Here is a 17970-nt window from a genome sequence, read left to right as displayed (position 1 = left end):
AGACAGAGCCAGCAGACACAACAGGGAGGGTTGGGTGAATTAGAGTCCAGCTGTAGAGTCCTAGTGCCCCATCTCCCTGCCATGGGATTTGAGCCATAGCTCCTCAGTTAGCTGGGTGACCCGAGGCAATGTACCTCAGTGATCCCACCTAGGAAAGGCAGGTTAGGGTTCATGGAATGTGAAGCACTCACCTCCTAGTAGAGCCAGTGCTTAAAACCCGAGCTACTAGGATTTTCCCACAGTCAACAAGGCCTTCTTACTCACCCTTTACAAAAGATGAGCTGTCCATGCCACTAGCAAGGCTGGTGTCCCCTATGTTCAGGCTCCAGCCCCAGCTCTATCAGTGATTTCTCTGCATTCTTCTGGCACTTCAACTCCTCGCCTCTCCACGATGATTCTCTCTAGCATGGAAACGTTGACACATCTTTCCCAGCACTTTGTTGGCTTCTCTCACCTCTGTCTCTCTCCTGCTCTTAGTGCACTGCCTGACACATGTAGGAGCTCACTGAATAGTTGCTGAATTAAAATGACCTGAATATCCTATCTAATAATAGACAAACATGGTAATTGACCATACCTCTGCTATGCTTCCCATTGGCTAATCAGCAGGATATGCAAATTAACTGCCAACAAAGATGGTGGCTGGCAGCCATGCAGCTGAAGCGAACATGAGGCTTGCTTGCTCCAGTGATGGAGGAAGCCAAGGTTCCCTGCCTGCCGCGGCCCAGCTCTGCGCTCCAGAAGCAACAATGTTTCAATTATAGAAGCTAAAGAAACCCCAGATACCTGCTTTGGCGAGCAGGAGCCGGCTCTTAGCTCCAGTGATGGCAACAGAGTTTCAATTATAAAAGCTAAACAAACCCAGATACCTGCTTTCAGCCAGCTGTAGCCTCAGAGCTGGAGCCAAGCCTCAGAGCAGGAGCTGGCTCTCAGCTCCAGTGACAGGTATAGAAGGTAAATAAATCCCAGAATGAAAAAAAAAATAGAGGCTAGAAGCCTCAGTCGCCCGCCAGCCTGAAAATGGCCCTCAGCCACTCATCCAGGCTGGCCAGGCACCCCAGTAGGGACCCCCACCATGAAGGGGGTGTGACCAGCTGCAAACAGCCATCAGCCCCTCACCCAGGCTGGCCAGGCACCCAAGCGGGACCCCCACCCTGATCCGGGACACCATTCAGGGCAAACCAGCTGGCCCCCACTCTTGCACCAGGCCTCTATCCTATATAGTAAAAGGGTAATATGCAAACTGACTCTAACAGCAGAATGACTGGGAATGACTGGTCACTATGACACACACTGACCACCAGAGGGCAGATGCTCAATGCAGGAGCTGCCTTCTGGTGGTCAGTGCGCTCTCACAGGGGGGAGCTCTGTTCAGCCACAAGCCAGGCTGATGGCTGCCAGTACAGTGGTGGTGGTGGAAGCCTCTCCTGCCTCCTCAGTAGCGCTAAGGATGTCTGACTGCAGCTTAGGTCTGCTCCCCGCTGGAAAATGGACCTCCCCCGAGGACTGCCGGGCTGCCAGAGGGATGTCTGATTGCCATCTTAGGCCAAATTCTCCGGGGAGCAGGCCTAAGCCAGCAAGTGGTCACCCCTTAGGGGTCCCAGACTGCGAGAGGTCACAGGCGGGGCTGAGGGACCCCCTCCCCCGCCCCCGAGTGCATAAATTTTTGTGCACCGGGCCTCTAGTCTATATATATAAAAACCTAAGAGACCATTACGACTGGATGACCAGCCAGTTGCTATGATGTGCACTGACCACCAGAGGGAAGATGCTCAATGCAGAAGCTGCCCCCTAGTGGTTAGTGCGCTCTCACAGCCAACCTCTCACAGCCGGCCAACCTCCCACAGTCCCTCCCCCAGGCTGGCTGCCTTGATCGGCTCTATCAGGACTCGGCAAGATGGTACCAATAGGCCCTGATTGCCTGCTGGGCCAAGGGACCCCACCTGTGCACGAATTTGTGCACTGGGCCTCTAATACATATATATATACTGTCTTCACACATGCTATAGTCCTCTCTCAACACCATGATAGTTGCCCCCATTACACACACTGTCTTCATTCTTTTACCTCCCAAACATTCCTCTCCTCATTTGAGTCTGGCTTCCTCATCCACCTCTCAGCTGAAATTCCCTAGGCTGTGCTCACCAGTGACCTCCTGGCAGCTCAATTCAATGAATCTGCTTCACTCTTCATGTTACTTGGCATCTGGGAAGCATTTCACATAATTGTCCTCTCTCTCCTTCTAGAAACACTTTACTTCATTGGTTTCAAGGACTTCACACTCCCATAGTGTTCTACCACCACCACCCCCTGCACAGATACCAAAATCCACGGATAAATCCCTTATACAAAATGGCATAAGAACACCCAGTAAGCATGGCTCAGTGGTTGAGCATTGACCTATGAACCAGGAGGTCTCAATTTGATTCCCAGTCAGGGCACATGCCCAGGAAACAGGCTCAACCCCTAGTGTGGGGTGTGCAGAAGGCAGCTGATAAACGATTCCCTCTCATCATTGATGTTTCTATCTCTCTCTCCCTCTCCCTTCCTCTCTGAATTCAATAAAAATATTTTCAAATGGCATAGAGCAATGCATATACTCAACCCTCAATATCCACATATTCCCAGTGTCAGAGCAAAAACTCTGAGGTTGGTTAAATATGCAGAACCTAGGGATATGGAGGACTGACTGCTTGCTTATTGAAAAAATTCTGTGTATAAGTGGACCCACACAATCCAGACCCATGTTGTTCAAGGGTCAATTATAAATAGATCTCTCTCTCTCTCTCTCTCTCTCTCTCTCTCTCTCTCTCTCTATATATATATATATATATATATATATATATATATATCCTATCTAATAATAGAGAAACATGGTAATTAACCATAACTTCGCTACCCTTCCCATTGGATAATCAGCAAGATATGCAAATTAACTGCCAACCAAGATGGCGGCCGGCAGCCAGGCAACTGAAGTGAACAGGAGGCTTGCTTTCTCCAGTGATGGAGGAAGCCAAGGTTCCCCGCCTGCCACTGCCGCACTCTGAGCTGCAGTCTAAGAAACAATGTTGCAATTATAGAAGCTAAATAAACACCAGAAACCTGCTTTCAGCCGTCAGAGCTGGAGTGAGCAGGACCACAACAGTGTTACAATTATAGAACCCAAACAAACCCAGATACCTGCTTTCAGCAGCCGAGGTCTCACAGCTGGAGCTGAGCCTCAGAGCTAAAGCTGGCTCTCAGTTCCAGTGACAGCCATAGAAGGTAAATAAATCCCAGAATAAAAAAAAAGAAAAAAAAAGGAGAGATTGGGAGCTTCAGTCACCCGCCAGCCTGAAAACGGCCCTCAGCCCCTCACCCAGACTGGCCAGGCACCCCAGTGGAGACCCCCACCCTGAAGGTGGTGTGACCAGCTGCAAACAGCCATCATCCCCTCATCCAGGCTGGCCAGGCACCCAAGCGGAACCCCCACCTTGAAGGGGGTGTGACCAGCTGCAAACAGCCATCATCCCCTCATCCTAGCTGGCCAGGCACCTAAGTGGGACCCCCTCCCTGATCCAGGACACCATTCAGGGCAAACCAGCCGGCCCCCACCCATGTACCAGGCCTCTATCCTATATAGTAAAAGGGTAATATGCAAACTGACCCTAACAGCAGAAGGACTGGGAATGACTGGTCACTATGACACACACTGACCACCAGGGGGCAGACGCTCAATGCAGGAGCTGCCCCCTGGTGGTCAGGGCGCTCTCACATGGGAGGAGCTCTGTTCAGCCACAAGCCAGGCTGATGGCTGCCAGTACAGTGGTGGTGGTGGGAGCCTCTCCTGCCTCCTCAGCAGTGCTAAGGATGTCTGACTGCAGCTTAGGTCTGCTCCCTGCTGGCAAGTAGGCATCCCTCAAGGGCTGCCGGGCTGCCAGAGGGATGTCTGATTGCCCCGAGTGCACAAATTTTTGTGCACCGGGCCTTTAGTATATATATTAGATTCTGTGTCTCTAAGGAACCCTAATACAACCTCCCAAATATGTAATTCAGTGTTTGAGCTAATATTTTGGCAGTAGTCTACTTCTGTCTTCTGTCTCTTTTGCCACCAACCTAGCCAATCCCATCACTATCTCTTGCTTGGATGACTGCAATAGCCTCCTACCTTATCTCTCTGATCCCATCATGGTCCCTTTAACCCATTGTTAACATAGTAGGTAGATTGTTTTAAATATAAAAGGCCTGGTCATGTCACCTTACTCCTTAAGGTACTCCTCAGTGGCCTGCCATTATCACTGTAATAAAGACTACAGCTCTGAGTGTGGCCTAGGGAGCTCTGCATGGGCTTTCCTCTACTTTTCCAACCTCATCTTGCACAAGTCTTTCTCCTTATGCTACTCTGGCTTCTTCTGTTTCCTTAAAAACATAGTGGCCTTGCTGGGCTCCAGGTCTCTTCATAGGCTGTTCCTCTGCCTGTTTTAATTGTCTTCTATGTTCTTTGCTCACTGATTTCTACTCATCTTTCAATCTTTAAGTTGGGTATGGCTTCCTCAGGGAGGCTTTCTTTGACACTCTCCATTCCAAATACAATGGATCTTCCCCACTGTCCTGTCCTTTCACTCCATGCATTCTCAGGCCAACTGCTACAATGGTGTGGCAGTGGGGAAAGAGTGAGAAAAGAGGTCTCCCTTTCCAAGCCACACTCCCAAAGCACAGTCTTTGCCCCCTACCTGATCCCCTGTGTCTGTTCCAGCAGGGACTTGGAGACACTGGAGTAGAAATGTCTCTCCTCACCATCACCCCTTTAGGTCTCTCATGCCCCTGACTTGCCCTCACCCTCTAAAAGCAATCCAACTGCCTTGTCCCTATAATCTATGGTCTTATGACACAGCTGGCAGATAAGAAAGGGAGGCTCAGTTCCTTGGGTAGTACCCCAAGGGGGACTTTGGAAGCCTGGGGTCCAGACTGGAATAAGAATGGAATTTAAGGTCTCTGACTCTCTTTCCTGGCATTTAGCCTCTACATTCAATCCTTAAAAGAGGCCCTGAATTTTATTGCTATTGTCTCATCACTACCATGGCTTTTCCTATTAAAGAGTGAATTACTTTCATTACTGGGGATTGACCCAACTTGTGCCAGTGATGGCCCATAGCCATATCTCACTCTGAACCAACACCTGAGTGTGTTTGGGGCTAAGACCACACTTCTGCCAAGGGGGAGGTTAGGGTGTCATTGGCCTCTGAATAGTCTCTGACTCTTGCCATCCTCAAAATTCAGAAAGCTGCCGAAACCGGATTGGCTCAGTGGATAGAGCATCGGCCTGCTGACTGAAAGGTCCCAGGTTCGATTCCGGTCAAGGGCATGTACCTGGGTTGCGGGCACATCCCCAGTAGGAGATGTGCAGGAGGCGGCTGATCGATGTTTCTCTCTCATAGATGTTTCTAACTCTCTATCTCTCTCCCTTCCTCTCTGTAAAAAATCAATAAAATATATTTAAAAAAAAATTCAGAAAGCTGGGCCAGGACGAAGTCTGAGTATCATGGCCCACCTACAAAGGACATAGGAAAAACCTTCCTTCCAGCTCCTCCCCCAGCTCAGAAAAGAAGCAGGGCATCCTAGCCAGGGACACCTCTGTTAGTAACCAGGGATCAGGTGTCAGGGAAGTTGCTGATGTGATTTGTGACAGATCTTACAAACTTCATCCCAGGGGTGTGGGGCAGGAGATCATCTTACACACACGGGGACAAACATTAGGACCCAGGACATCTTTGCTTCCTGCTTCCAAACTGGTTTGGGCTGTTTCCTTATCTACAGTCTGACTTTTGGAAAAACCAGTTTAGCCCACAACCATCCATCCCCCATGGAAGTCTGGGGATCCAAAAGAGATGAGGACAGAACACAAGTGAATTACATTTGCTCTTTATTATTATTCATTATCTTGTACAGAAAGAGACAAAAATTAACAGCTAAACTCAATAATTACAATGAGAGAGACAGAGACAGAGAAAGAGATCAGAAGCAAGTTTGTTTGTTGCCCCCAGGCTCCAGTGAAATCCTGACCTATTACTGAATGCACAGATTTCCCAGCTGACATGGGTCAACACATGAATAAGAGCACAGTTTAAAGTGGTACCAAAATTAATCCATTTCACAGTAATCATGTCTATAAGCTCAGTTGCACATAGGAGTTTCCACTATCACAAATTCACAATCACAGAGTGAAATAGCAGGTGTGTTCAGGCCTGGGAAAGTGGCATCCACAAGGGGAGATGGATTTGAAGGCAAAAGCAGCTGTGGGATTTACCCCAATCTTGAATATCTGTGTTAATGCTCGGGCTGGGGGCGGGAGCAGAGCAGGCACTGTTCAATGGGCAGATATCTCAGTACAGTGGAACAACTGTTGAGGCATTGAGCCTGAGGGGGTGTGCTGTTTGGATATCTTTGTCAGAGAAATTCTTGCTAGAGAGAGACTCACCGCCCACAGCCTGTGAAAGGAAACGCTCCCTTTGAATATTTGGGGGCGGCGAATGATAGGAACGGCCAGTCTAATAGCAAAGCATCTGCTTTACAGAATATTTAGCAAGATACACGGTTATATTACTTTAAATTGCAGTGTAGTTCACAAACTATATGATTCCAAGGTGAATAAAGGAGTAGAATGAAAAGCTGCAATACCCAACATCCCCACAATGGAGAGAGAACAAGCGATCATCCAGTACAGAAAGAGCCTTACATATGAGAATTGCTGAACCCCCAAAGCTGAAGGCACGGTGCAGGGATCGTTGATATCCTGAGCCTTTTATTTGAAAAAGGTACTCATTATATACTAGATCCCTCTTACGCATATGACCCTGGAAATTGACTAAGGGGAAGAGTACTTCAAACATTTCTACAGAGCAAGAATTGCAGATATCATGAATTATCTTCAGTCGTGATTTTCTCTAAGTTCTAAATTAGTGGGCTTCAAGTTAATGGGCTTTTTACCATAGTTGCAGGCGGTCTGATTACAGTACTTTTAAATTAGCTAATTATACTAAATAGTATGAGGAGAGTTCAGTGGGGAGGATGTGCTTGTTTCTGAATCAGCGTAATCCTGAAATGGAACTTCATTACTTGTCAAGCTGAAAAGCACCCTACACCAGCAGCTCTGCTGCCCAGCTCTCCATCTTGGCTTTGACCACGAGGGCACACACATGAGACATAGCACAAGTACATACTCCTAGAAAGACAGAGCGCAGGTGAGTGAGTCTCTCTTGATGATCTCTCTCAGATAAAAGAACAATCTAGAGGCAGTGTTGTTTTTTTCTTCTTCTCATGGGATGCCATTTGGTTGTCAAAAGATCAAACCTCAGTCAGCCAGAGAGGAACCATCTGGCTCCAACTCCTAACAGACACTTTCCTGTCCTGAATTCCTCATATTCTGGCTACAAAAAAGACAACGTCCAACAAATGAGCCAGATTCCTGTCTTCCAGAGCACCCTAAGGAATTCACACAAATGGCAGTGGGATTGGCAAGTAGAAGAGGAGGTCCCTGGCTTTCAGTTGCATTTCCATCAGCCAGGGTACAATGCTAATGCTGTGCATGTCAGCTGGGCACCTGTGAGCTCCACTCTTTCTCTTGTGCTTTTGGTTTGAAAACCCTGGGTGATGGGGAGCAGCAGGGAAGGGACAAGATTGTGACTCTTGTTTTAAAAATTCTTAGAAAGTTTTTGGTTAAAACGAGTGACAGTCATTTTTCAAGGAATTTTTAAAGCCTTTTCTTTGTTAATGAAAAATATCTGAATAACTAGCCCCGCCCTTCCCAAAGTCAAAAGTCACACATCCTTCCACCAAAAAAATTAAAAATTAAAAGTCTTGGGAGCATTCATATTTCCTTCAGTTGCTGATGCCCACAAAACAGGAAAGGCCAGGGGCACCAAATAAAAAAGGCATGAGAGTTGGGAATCCCAGCAGGCGAAGGCACCCAGGATGGAGCTGCTTCGTCTTCTTCCAATGTTTTTTTGTGAGTGGGGGTAAAAGGTGACAACTTTGGGGGGCTCCGACAGCAAATCTCAGCTTTCCTCTTCAGGGCCCTGTCATCAGGCTACCCAGTCCCCGGGAGGGGACATTCCTCCCTTTCAGACGGGAACCCTCCTTCCTGGTATAAATATAGCCACACACCGGCTATTGTTTCAGATAAGCATGTGAGAAAAGGCAATGTGCTCAAGAGTACACACACACACACACACACACACGCAAGTCTAAAAACAACAAAGATGTGGCTACTGCAGCGTTAGCATTGTATCAAATCTATGTCCATACAAAGACAGAGTTTGAAAGATATGTACAAAGCATTCATAAAAGCCAAATGTGCACCGCGAGGAATGATGACCATTGTGGACTGTACAGTCTTTTTCTACAATATACTGCAAAAAACATCCCAGAGACCATGGTGGCAAGCCCACCCAGAAGAATGCTGTTAAGCACCTGATCCAGAGAGCACAGGGCCTTAAGGAAATGCCTCTGAGTGAGCTCTCCCTGTAAATCTGTGCTCAGCGCCTGAAGGACATGTGCCACCCTCCATTGGGCCAAGTTCCTGCTTCCATATCTATTCTGTCTCCACCCAGCTGCAAATATCTGGCAGCTCAGTAAGGAAGGGCTCAATAGATGCCAAAGGCAGCAGGCATTCCTTGGCTCTGGTCGATGGGGCCTATGCCTGGCCCTCTGCTCAGTGGAGAGGAGACACATGGGGGTAAGTGTCTTCTCCCATGTCACACACAGGCACCAGCCCAAGAAAATGCTGAGAGGGCAGGGACTGGCCCCAGAGTTTCAGGCTGCCTCAGATTTTCTAACAGGGCCAAATGGGATTGGCCCCAGCCTCCATCATGGAAAAAGCATGGGCTTTCTGGGCCAAAAATGCCTTTGTGAAGAAGGATAGGAGTGTAGTGCTAGAGATCCAGAGGGAGGAAACAAGGAAGGAAAGAAAGTTGGAATGCCACCTGGTCAGCACCTCTGGCACCAGGGAGCTCTCAGGGGTGGGGGGTGGGGTGGGGAGAGGGAACAGAAAGGGTCGACTGGCAGGAGACTGATTCCCCAGGTTGAGACTCAATATCAGAATCACATGAAGGCCTCCACTAAGATGGTCCCCTATAACCTACACATTTCCAGAAGAATCTTCCTAAGGGCAAACCATACTACACAGGCATTAGCTCAGTCAACCTCCACATAGTCCTGTGAGGTAGGGGGAAGGATGAAAAACCCCAACCACAAGGTCAAGTTGTCCAAATTGGTGGCCTCGCTGGGATAAGATCACAAGCCTCCTGACTTGAAGCAAGTCTCAGGGCAAGTGTCCAAGACTGAAGGGGCCTCCAGATGTTATCTGTGGCCATAGGCAGGGCTGCATTCAAACAAAAAGGCCCGATGCCTGCCTTGGAGAGCTGTTTAAACAGAAAGGAGCTTGTCTTCTCAGTGGGTTTTAAACTGCTGTGGTTGCCAAGATACCCTGGCTATGCACTCTTTTGGGCTCCACAAAAATTTGCTACATTTAAAAAAGCACCACAGAGGAAAAATGGTTTGGCGCCAAGGCCAAGAGGATAGAGAGATGAAGGGTTGGGGGACAAGGTGTCAAAGGTCTTTTGTGTGGTCATTGATAGTTAAAGATAAGTCACCTCTGCCCCCATTGCTGTCCAAAACCTCACTGAAATGGAAAGGTGGACAGCTCTTGGGCCACAGAAAGGGGTTAATAAAAACAAGCCAGCACCTGGCAATGACAGGGCAAATCCTGGATGGGCCTTCTACCCCAGGTCATGGGCTTCCCCATCTCCCTCGCAAAGAAATTTCTAAAATGGGACATTTTAGGATCTTCTTCCCAGGTGGGCACCATCATTAAGAAAAAATAAGCCATCTAAAGTTCAAATTCAACTCAGTTCACCTACTCATGAAAAGGGAAGTATCCCAAAAGTTCAAAACCAGAGAGCACAGTGCTGAGGAGGCCAAGTTCATGGGTGTAGATGTGCTATGGGACAATCAACCTTATGAGGAGAAAACTTCAGCTGTCTGCCCCAGCCTGTGCCCCAACCATTCAAAGGCCAGGACTCTGCAGGCAGAGGCAGCCAGATAGGTTTTCCCAGGGCCATGATTGGACTCATGCCAATAGGTAGCAGTTTTAGCACAGCCAGTGCATATGTCTGGAGAGCCAAGACCTGGGAGAGACCAAGCACACCAGAACCAGAGCTACCACTCCAGGAGGGCAAAGTTCACGCAGGCCCCTTTGCTCAATCTGGAGGAGGCAGCTCTGCCAGCCAGGTCCCCACCCCTCACCCTTCACACACCCTGTCCTCCTTCCAGGTTACTCTAAACATTCATTTTAACCTGGTCAGGAGGATGGGGGGTGGGCATTGGGGGAGAGAAGCATCACAGATCTGTGAGATTGATTTCCCTTGGCCTCCTATGAATGGCCTAGGTTATAGTGTTTTGTTTTATTGTGTTCGTCATTTATTTGTTACAACTCTTTTTGTTTGTTTTTTGTTCAGTCCTGTTCTTGTCCTCAAAATGTGAGCCAGGACAGTAAGCACAGGACTGCTGGGGGGAAATGGAGTTGAAGGGCTGGCTCCCTCTCTGTCATTTCTGTGGCCTAGGCTTCCAGACACAGACAGGTCTTCAGCCAGCTGTGCGGCCCCAGGGCCCAAGCTTATGGACATTCTGGCCACAGTCAATTCTATGGGGTGATTCCTTTGGCATAAGAGAAGCCAGTCCCTGACAGAAGGTCAGGATGGAGAGATAAAGGGGGCTTCTGGAAGAGCTGGGCTCTCTGGCCTGTAGCTCTTTCCAGCGGCATGTGTGCTCCCTACACCCCTCCACCTGACAACTGACTTCCTACAAATCCACGGTTAGGAAATTATTTGGCAACAAGGAGGCTAAGGCTGTTTTGTGGTGGCACAGTCTTTAAAAAGTTAAAAAGAAAATAGGAGACCCCTGAAAGAGGTTTTCATACCTCTTTCACAAGTCCCATTACTTGTCTGAGCCAGGGTTGGCAGCCACTATCTCCTCATACTTTGGGGGTGGGTCACTGTAAGTGACACTTGCCTCCTCACTGCTGCTCTCCTGGGGTGCAGTCACCTCCTCATAGGATGGGGGAGGAGTGGCACTGGACAGTCTAGAGAGAGAGAGCTCAGGAAGGTAAAGGGTGCTCTCAAGGCGGACTGTGGTTCTGCTCCCCCGACTGGGCCCCAGCACCACCTGTGGGTTGCTCCCTGCCTCCCGGTGCCCAGACGACTCCCCCTGACTATGCACAGTGCCCCGGTACACCATGACCCGGGGCAGGCTGTGCCCGCCGCGACTTGCTAGGTACCGGTTCTGAGCATATGAAGGGTGATGACGGGTGGCTTTCTGCAGCTGGCACCTCCAGATGATAAACAAGGCGATGACAATCAGCAACGCCACCCCCAGAAGAGGCACCACCACATACATGGCATCTGAGCTCTGTGCAGGGTCTCGGACAGAGTAGACTGCATTAGGGTATCCCTTCCAGAACTCCATCTGCAAAAGAAGAAGGGCCACTTACACTTATGCACAAGTGCGCATACCTCAGATGGACCTCAGAGACCTTCTGCAAAACTGCTCCCTACCCTATCCCATCTGACTGGCCTCTAAGAGCTATCAGAGAGGCTATAGAATGCACCAAGGATGAAGAGCAACACTCCCATAGAGGAGGCCCCCAGAGTCAGGCCAATGGGACTCTAAGGACATGTTTTCTGTTCTTCTATGGCCCCAGTGGCCCTGCCTTGGATTAGGCTGGCTTTCCTTCATTGATTCTATTCCATCTGAGGCACCTGGGCCTGCTCTTCTTATTCCTGAGGCTACCTCTCCTCCCAGAACCCAGCCATAGGGTGGTACATGCCGTTTTCTCTTTGTCCTCAAACACCTCCTTGACCTCCTCGTAGCTGCAGATCTCCTCCATACACTCCCGCTCGATGGTACCCTGGCGCAGCTCCTCCAGGAACTCATTGGCACGAGGAAATCGTTTCAGGACCGAATGGGCATTCTTGGCCTCCAGAAACACTGAGGAGAAAGCTGCACTGAGGCCTGGAATGGGGAGGTGCCCAGGGGCTCCTTCAAACCAGACTCAGCCCATGCACAGAAGCACAATGATGGAGGGAAGCAAAACAAAGCCAGCTGGCTAGCCACCGTCGCAGACATGGTTAGCCCTTTGTAGCAGGGATGGAATGGCTGACTTTCTGTGATGCCATGATGTATCTGTCTAAAACCGTGGTCGGCAAACTGCGGCTCGCGAGCCACATGCGGCTCTTTGGCCCCTTGAGTGTGGCTCTTCTTAAGCCTTAGGAGTACCCTAATTAAGTTAATAACAATGTACCTACCTATATAGTTTAAGTTTAAAAAATTTGGCTCTAAAGGAAATTTCAATCGTTGCACTGTTGATATTTGACTCTGTTAACGAATGAGTTTGCTGACCACTGGTCTAGAATACCATGGACTCAATAAGACTCATGTCTCTGGTGCTACGGAGGAAAATGGAGAGTGCATGTTGTGTAGAGTGTGGATGGACATGAAGGATTTTGAGTAGTCAGTGAAAAAACACCCAGTATCTCCTGCCTCACCTCAAAACAAGAAAATCAGAACCCTTATCATGAGGTCACCAGCATCTTCTTTGAGGCTGATGCTGGTGACCAATACTAAACAATCTCATAAGACTCTATCAGGGTATCTTCCCTGCACCTGAATGACCATCTGTGCTGTCAGATCACCTAGCATTAATAGCCTTGCCCAAATCAGTCTTGTACAAACCCAGACAGGAGTAGGTCAGAGGATTGAATGTACATGAGACTGAGAATAGGGTAGCAGGGTCCATAGGGAAAATCTAAATCTTTGTCCACTGGGCACAGTTGCCTCCTGGAAAAATGTCATTGAGTGGTAGCCATATCCACTTATTCCAGTTGAGCTGACCGGTATAATACGAGCTATGTACCTCCATAAGCCTGGCCTAGGACTTTAGAGAATAAAAGAAGAGGTGACATCTACTCCTGATATGACCTTAGAGGTGAGACTTCTTAGTTCTCATGTCAAACAGTCCCACTCATGCCCAGGTAGGTAGGGCTTTGCCAGCAGGCAGGCACCCTTCCCCAGGCCTTATGACCTGTCATTTTAGTTTCTGCCAAGTGAGCATGTATTGCAGAAAAAGCTAGTCAGACAGGGGCCACAGGGACAATCTGGGGAGAGCTGGCAAGGACTTGAAAGATGGATATGCACTTTTCCCATGAGCCCTTAGGCATGGCCCTTCCCCACTTGGCCTAGGCTCAGAAAAACTCACGTGCCATAGTGCTCCCTCAGAACCAGCGTCTCACTTGCCTGGAAAATGAGAAAAGCAGAGTCACAGTTGAAATGACATCCCAAAACCTACAGGGCACCCTTTTGGTGCTAGAATGTGAACCATAGCCCCACTGGCTTGGCCAAAGTTAAAGCAGCACCTTATGAGGCACAGCACCCTCTGCTGCTTCCCATTCTACCCCGAGCTCTCCTCCAGAGCTTCCTGAGGCCCTGCACAGACCAAAGAAAACCCTCTAGCTCTTTCCCCAAGAATATTCTGAGATTCTAGAAGACCTAGAACTTATTTTTTTTCTTTTAAAACAAAAAACTCCTACAGGCTGAGGTTCCTCCTTTCTCACTTTCCTCAAGGAATCTGTGCACTTTTGAATTGAAAAGAACCTCAGAGATACCAGGAGTTAGGCAAGGTCAAGCAAATCAATAGTGACAGAGAGAGGTCATATTTTGGAAACTAATTTTGCACACAACGGAAAGTCCCAGATACCTCTAATGACAAGCAAGTTTCTTGAAAAGAGGCAGCACATGTTTAAGGAGCAGGCACTGGCAAAGCTTAACATGGCAGCAACAACCATCTCAAAAGTCATGGCCCAAACCAAGGTGACCTGCTACATTCATATTCACCAGACATGATGGCAAAGATCTCCTGAAACCAGTCATCTCTCCTCTTTGCATTAAAGAGCACTGCAGCAGTGTACCAAGACATTGACTGATGAGATCAAAACTGAGATGCTAACTCAATACAAGTGTTGCCTCTAATGTGAGCTATTGTCTGAAAGCTGTGCTCCTGCTCAGGAATTATCCAGCCAGTATGTAAACCCTAGCCACAGCACACTGCTCCCCCAACATACACTCCCACTCATGCTCATATTCCAAAGCACTGGCCCAACTGTCCACATCTGGGAGCAATCACCCCACTGCTCCCCTCCCCAAGCAGAAGCTCTGGTTTCATGACTATTTGGATGCAGGACATGTGAACGGTGTAACCCATTGTGCTACCCTTTTTTCCTAGGCTGCCAGGAAGTTCAACATTAACATTGACCATCACGTACAAGTGCCCTGGATGCCCAGCTGTTCAGCACATATGCCTCTCCCCTATGACATGGTATACACTTTTTAATTTATGTTTACAGAGTCTTAAGTATATTTAAAATATATCTTCTAATCTTTTTGGCAAACAGGTAGGATATAAATCATAAATAAAATTAAAACCAAAGAAAAAAACAGCACATCTTACATCCATCTATGGAAACACCATGTCAAGGGGGACTTTCTCTTTTGAACCCCACAACAATCCCATCCAAAACTATCATCATGTGATCTCTCAACGATGGGCCTACTATTTGAGAAAAGTTGACCCACAATATTTATGAGAGTGAAGATGGACTATTAGATCTCAATTCTGCTTCCATTGCAGATCTCTGAGGTTCCCCTACAGCCAATGCTGGTCATGTGGCCAGGGTGTGGGTGTGGCATGCCTAACAGCAAGGTTTTTGATTGAAGAAAAATGGAGCCTTTGTGCCAGGGTTTGAAGAGAATGAGTAAAGGCTTTACTAATAAGTGAAGGTAGAAAACTGTGTTTAATTGCTTATCAAAGAGAATTGCAGCATTGTTGTTTTTTTAATTATTTACGTAGAAAAATTACATAACAGCTTGCAATAGCCACTTCTTGCCCCCAAACACCTGACTTCGATAAATGCACACCCACACATCTCATAGCCCCGAAAGTAGGCTATTCTGATACCTGAAAAAAGTCATTAGTTCATTTTCAAGCTTCATACAAGCCAGGAACTCCCCCAAACAGCTCACAGGGCATAGCCACACTCTATTAACAATTCTATAGCCAATGTCACTGCTGCTGCTGCTATGAGGCCTCCTCCCCCTCCTTCCCCCAAATGTAGCGCCTGCTTCTTCCCCTATAAATACACCATCGATAGGCTGTTACTATGGCAACAGTGAGGAAGCGTGAGGGCTCCATGACAGAGAACGCTGCAGCAGTCACGCATGTATATGTTCCTCCTGCCCCTGGTGGATACTGTAAGGCTGATTGTAGGCCGGAGGAATTTTTAACCCACTCCCCACAGGAACACAGCTGAATCCTGAAGGCCTAGAAAGGAAGGAAGGCCACCACAAAGACCTCCAGACCCCAGGCTGGAGCTTCCGAATCATGGCAGTCAGGGACTTGGCTCCCAAAGTTCCTTGCATGGGGGCTGGCGGCCATCAGACCTGGAGTCCCAAGACATGGCCTCCAAATCACTTCTCTAAATCCAAACCCTTTTTATTTCCCTCAGTTAGAACTGATCCCCACGAAAGCTTCTGTGGTTTCCAAATCTTATGACTCATAAACCCACCCAGTGACATGGGACTCCCAAATTATGCTCTAACTCAAACCCTGGACCCTCCTTGCCCCCTTCCACTCATGCCAGCCCTCAAAGTACCTGTCCTCGCCCTCCATAGCCCGCACCAACGCCCTGCCCACGAACTCCTGGCCCAGCAACATTCATCTCCCAGGTCTGCTCAAGACCCCAACGCCTTGGTCCGGCCGGACATCCAGACCCTCCCCCAATAGTGCCCCGCGCCCAGTTCAGTGGTCTTGGACACTGAACCGTGCCCTCGGGGCTGGGGCCCCCAACCCAAATGGCCTCACCGTTCTCCGGGCCCAGGAGGCGGACGCCCTGTTTGCGCACGCAGCCCGCCACCTCGCTGCTGCGCCTCTTTCAGCAGGGCCCCTGTCCCCGCCCACCTGCTCCCCGTCGGCCAAGCCCCCGGCCCAGCCCAGCCTTCTCCTCCTTCCTCCCTCCCCGCCCCGTTGCCCTCCCGCCGCCCGGGGCGCCCCGGTGGCTGCCCGCCTGGGGCTGAAGTGCGTCTGGAGCTCCAGCCCCTCGGAACCAGGCGCACAGGCCTGCCCATTACCTCGGTACCCCCTGCCCTGCTTTCCTTTGGGGGCTCCGCCGCTGCCCGCCCCCTCACACCCCGCCGCACCAAGTCTGGCCTCGCGCCCCACGCCTGGCGCGCCACCCTGGAGCGCCAAGACCACCGTGCCCCCCGATCGCCAGGCCGCGATTGTCGCGCCGCACCGCGCACCGGGCCGCCGGGCAGAGGAGAGGAGAGGGTTGGGGGCGATGAGAGCGGTCCAAGGGGGGTCGAGAGGACCGGCAGGCGAGCTGGGCCGGAGGGGCGGCGGCGCGCACCCAGCACCGCGCGCCCGCGCCCCACTCCGCCAGCGCCGCCCCTGCCCCCGCCCGTGCCTCCGGGGGGGGCGGGGCCTGGCCCGCGGGCCCCAGGAGCACCAGGGACCCTCGGCCAAACGTGCGGGACCCGTCCCGCTCCGGGGCGCAGACCCTCCGAAACCCTGGCGCCGCAAGGGGCTCAGGCAGCCGCGCCCAAGGCCCGCGCACCAGGTGTCCCCGAGAAGCCCAATTCCCCCAACTGTTCCCTACCCTGGCTCACCTGTCATTCTGGCCAGCCCGCCCCAGAATGCCAGTCAAGGGAAGAGGGGCCTGGGACAGCAGCCTGGGTCCGCCGGGCCAGGGCTCAAATGGGCCCGCAGAAGAAAGGCTGGGTCTAGGCTGCGTTCCACCAATGACTGGGTGACCTTGGCTTCTTCACTTAAACTCTCCCCACCCTGCCCTGGCACAGCAGGCTTCTCTCCTGTCAAATCTGGGAAATGGGGAGAATCCTGTCCAGGGAGTGCTGCGAAATAAAGGAGGAAATGGGCTTGGGAAACTCTTCAGGTGTAGGAGGGGGAGAGGAGGGAGTCTCCTGGGCCTGCAAGGGGAGTGCTGGGTGGGTGGAGGAGTGGGGGTACTCAAAAGGCAGCACTATGGGAGGAGGTTCAGGACAAGACGCTGGTAGCAGGGGGATGACACAGTCGAGGGAGAACAGGCAACGAGGTGGACTGCTAAAAGAGGGCAGGACAGTTCTAAGGGAGCTCAGGATCTCCTTTGCCAAAGCTTCCTAGGAGGGGCAGGTGCGCCCTGCTGAGTTTTCAGGGCTCTTTTTGTTCTCTGAACCACTGGAACCCAGCCAAGAACTGGAGTTGGCGCACCCTCCCAATTTCGTGCTTTGGGGCAGTTTCCAGGCAGAGAAACAGCAACCTGTCCTGCTGCAGAGTGACAAGGAAAAGAGCTGGGGAGGACCTCCACCGCCCAAGGGTGTGTTCCAGTGCAGCTCCCAGAACTAGCAGAAAGCAGCCTTGGTGGGGGTAAGCGCCCCCTTCCGACCCTCCCCCCATTCTCAAAGGTGCTTTCCTCTCCATCTCTGCCTCCAGTTCTAAGCCCTCCCCTGCCTTGCTTGCTCTTTCTATGGCTGCAGGAGCTCCCTCCTTGCCCAGGACAGACCCTTGGCACCCTTCCCCCATTGAAAGCAAAAGGACCACAGCCCCTAGCCCAGTGATGGCGAACCTTTTGAGCTTGGCATGTCAGCATTTTGAAAAACCCTAACTTAACTCTGGTGCCTTGTCACATATAGAAATTTTTTGATATTTGCAACCATAGTAAAAGAGAGATTTATATTTTTGATATTTATTTTATATATTTAAATGTCATTTAACAAAGAAAAATCAACCAAAAAAAATGAGTTCGCGTGTCACCTCTGACACGCGTGTCATAGGTTCGCCATCACTGTGCCTAGCCTGTGGAGTAAGCTACCACAGGGAAAAAAAGCAACATT

General features: G+C 50.1%; 1 protein-coding gene across 2 annotated transcripts; it reads right to left on the bottom strand.

Moving 5' to 3' along the window:
- Positions 1-5891: 5891 nt before the first annotated feature.
- PRRG3 (proline rich and Gla domain 3) lies at positions 5892-16521 on the bottom strand. 2 transcript variants are annotated; one of them, XM_081081328.1, is made up of 4 exons: positions 16384-16521; positions 13289-13326; positions 11861-12021; positions 5892-11499 (listed from the first exon to the last, which is right to left on the bottom strand). In XM_081081328.1, the coding sequence occupies exons 2-4, from the start codon at positions 13293-13295 to the stop codon at positions 10972-10974; spliced, it is 696 nt and encodes a 231-aa protein (XP_080937454.1). In that variant the 5' UTR covers positions 13296-13326; positions 16384-16521; the 3' UTR covers positions 5892-10971. The 2 variants fall into 2 exon arrangements, with proteins under 2 accessions (XP_080937454.1, XP_080937455.1); XM_081081329.1 differs by lacking the exon at positions 16384-16521 and adding an exon at positions 15947-16018.
- Positions 16522-17970: the final 1449 nt, after the last annotated feature.

This window comes from Myotis nattereri (genome assembly GCF_964212035.1).
Source record: "Myotis nattereri genome assembly, chromosome: X".
Lineage (NCBI taxonomy): Eukaryota > Metazoa > Chordata > Mammalia > Chiroptera > Vespertilionidae > Myotis > Myotis nattereri.
This window is presented reverse-complemented; position numbering and strand designations above follow the sequence as displayed.

What these genes read in the sequence shown, in the direction of transcription:
- PRRG3 (XM_081081328.1), bottom strand. An exon ending in TTGAGGACAAAGAGAAAACG is followed by an intron (nt 11,500 to 11,860) that starts GCATGTACCACC and finishes CTTCTTTTGCAG; the next exon opens with ATGGAGTTCTGGAAGGGATA.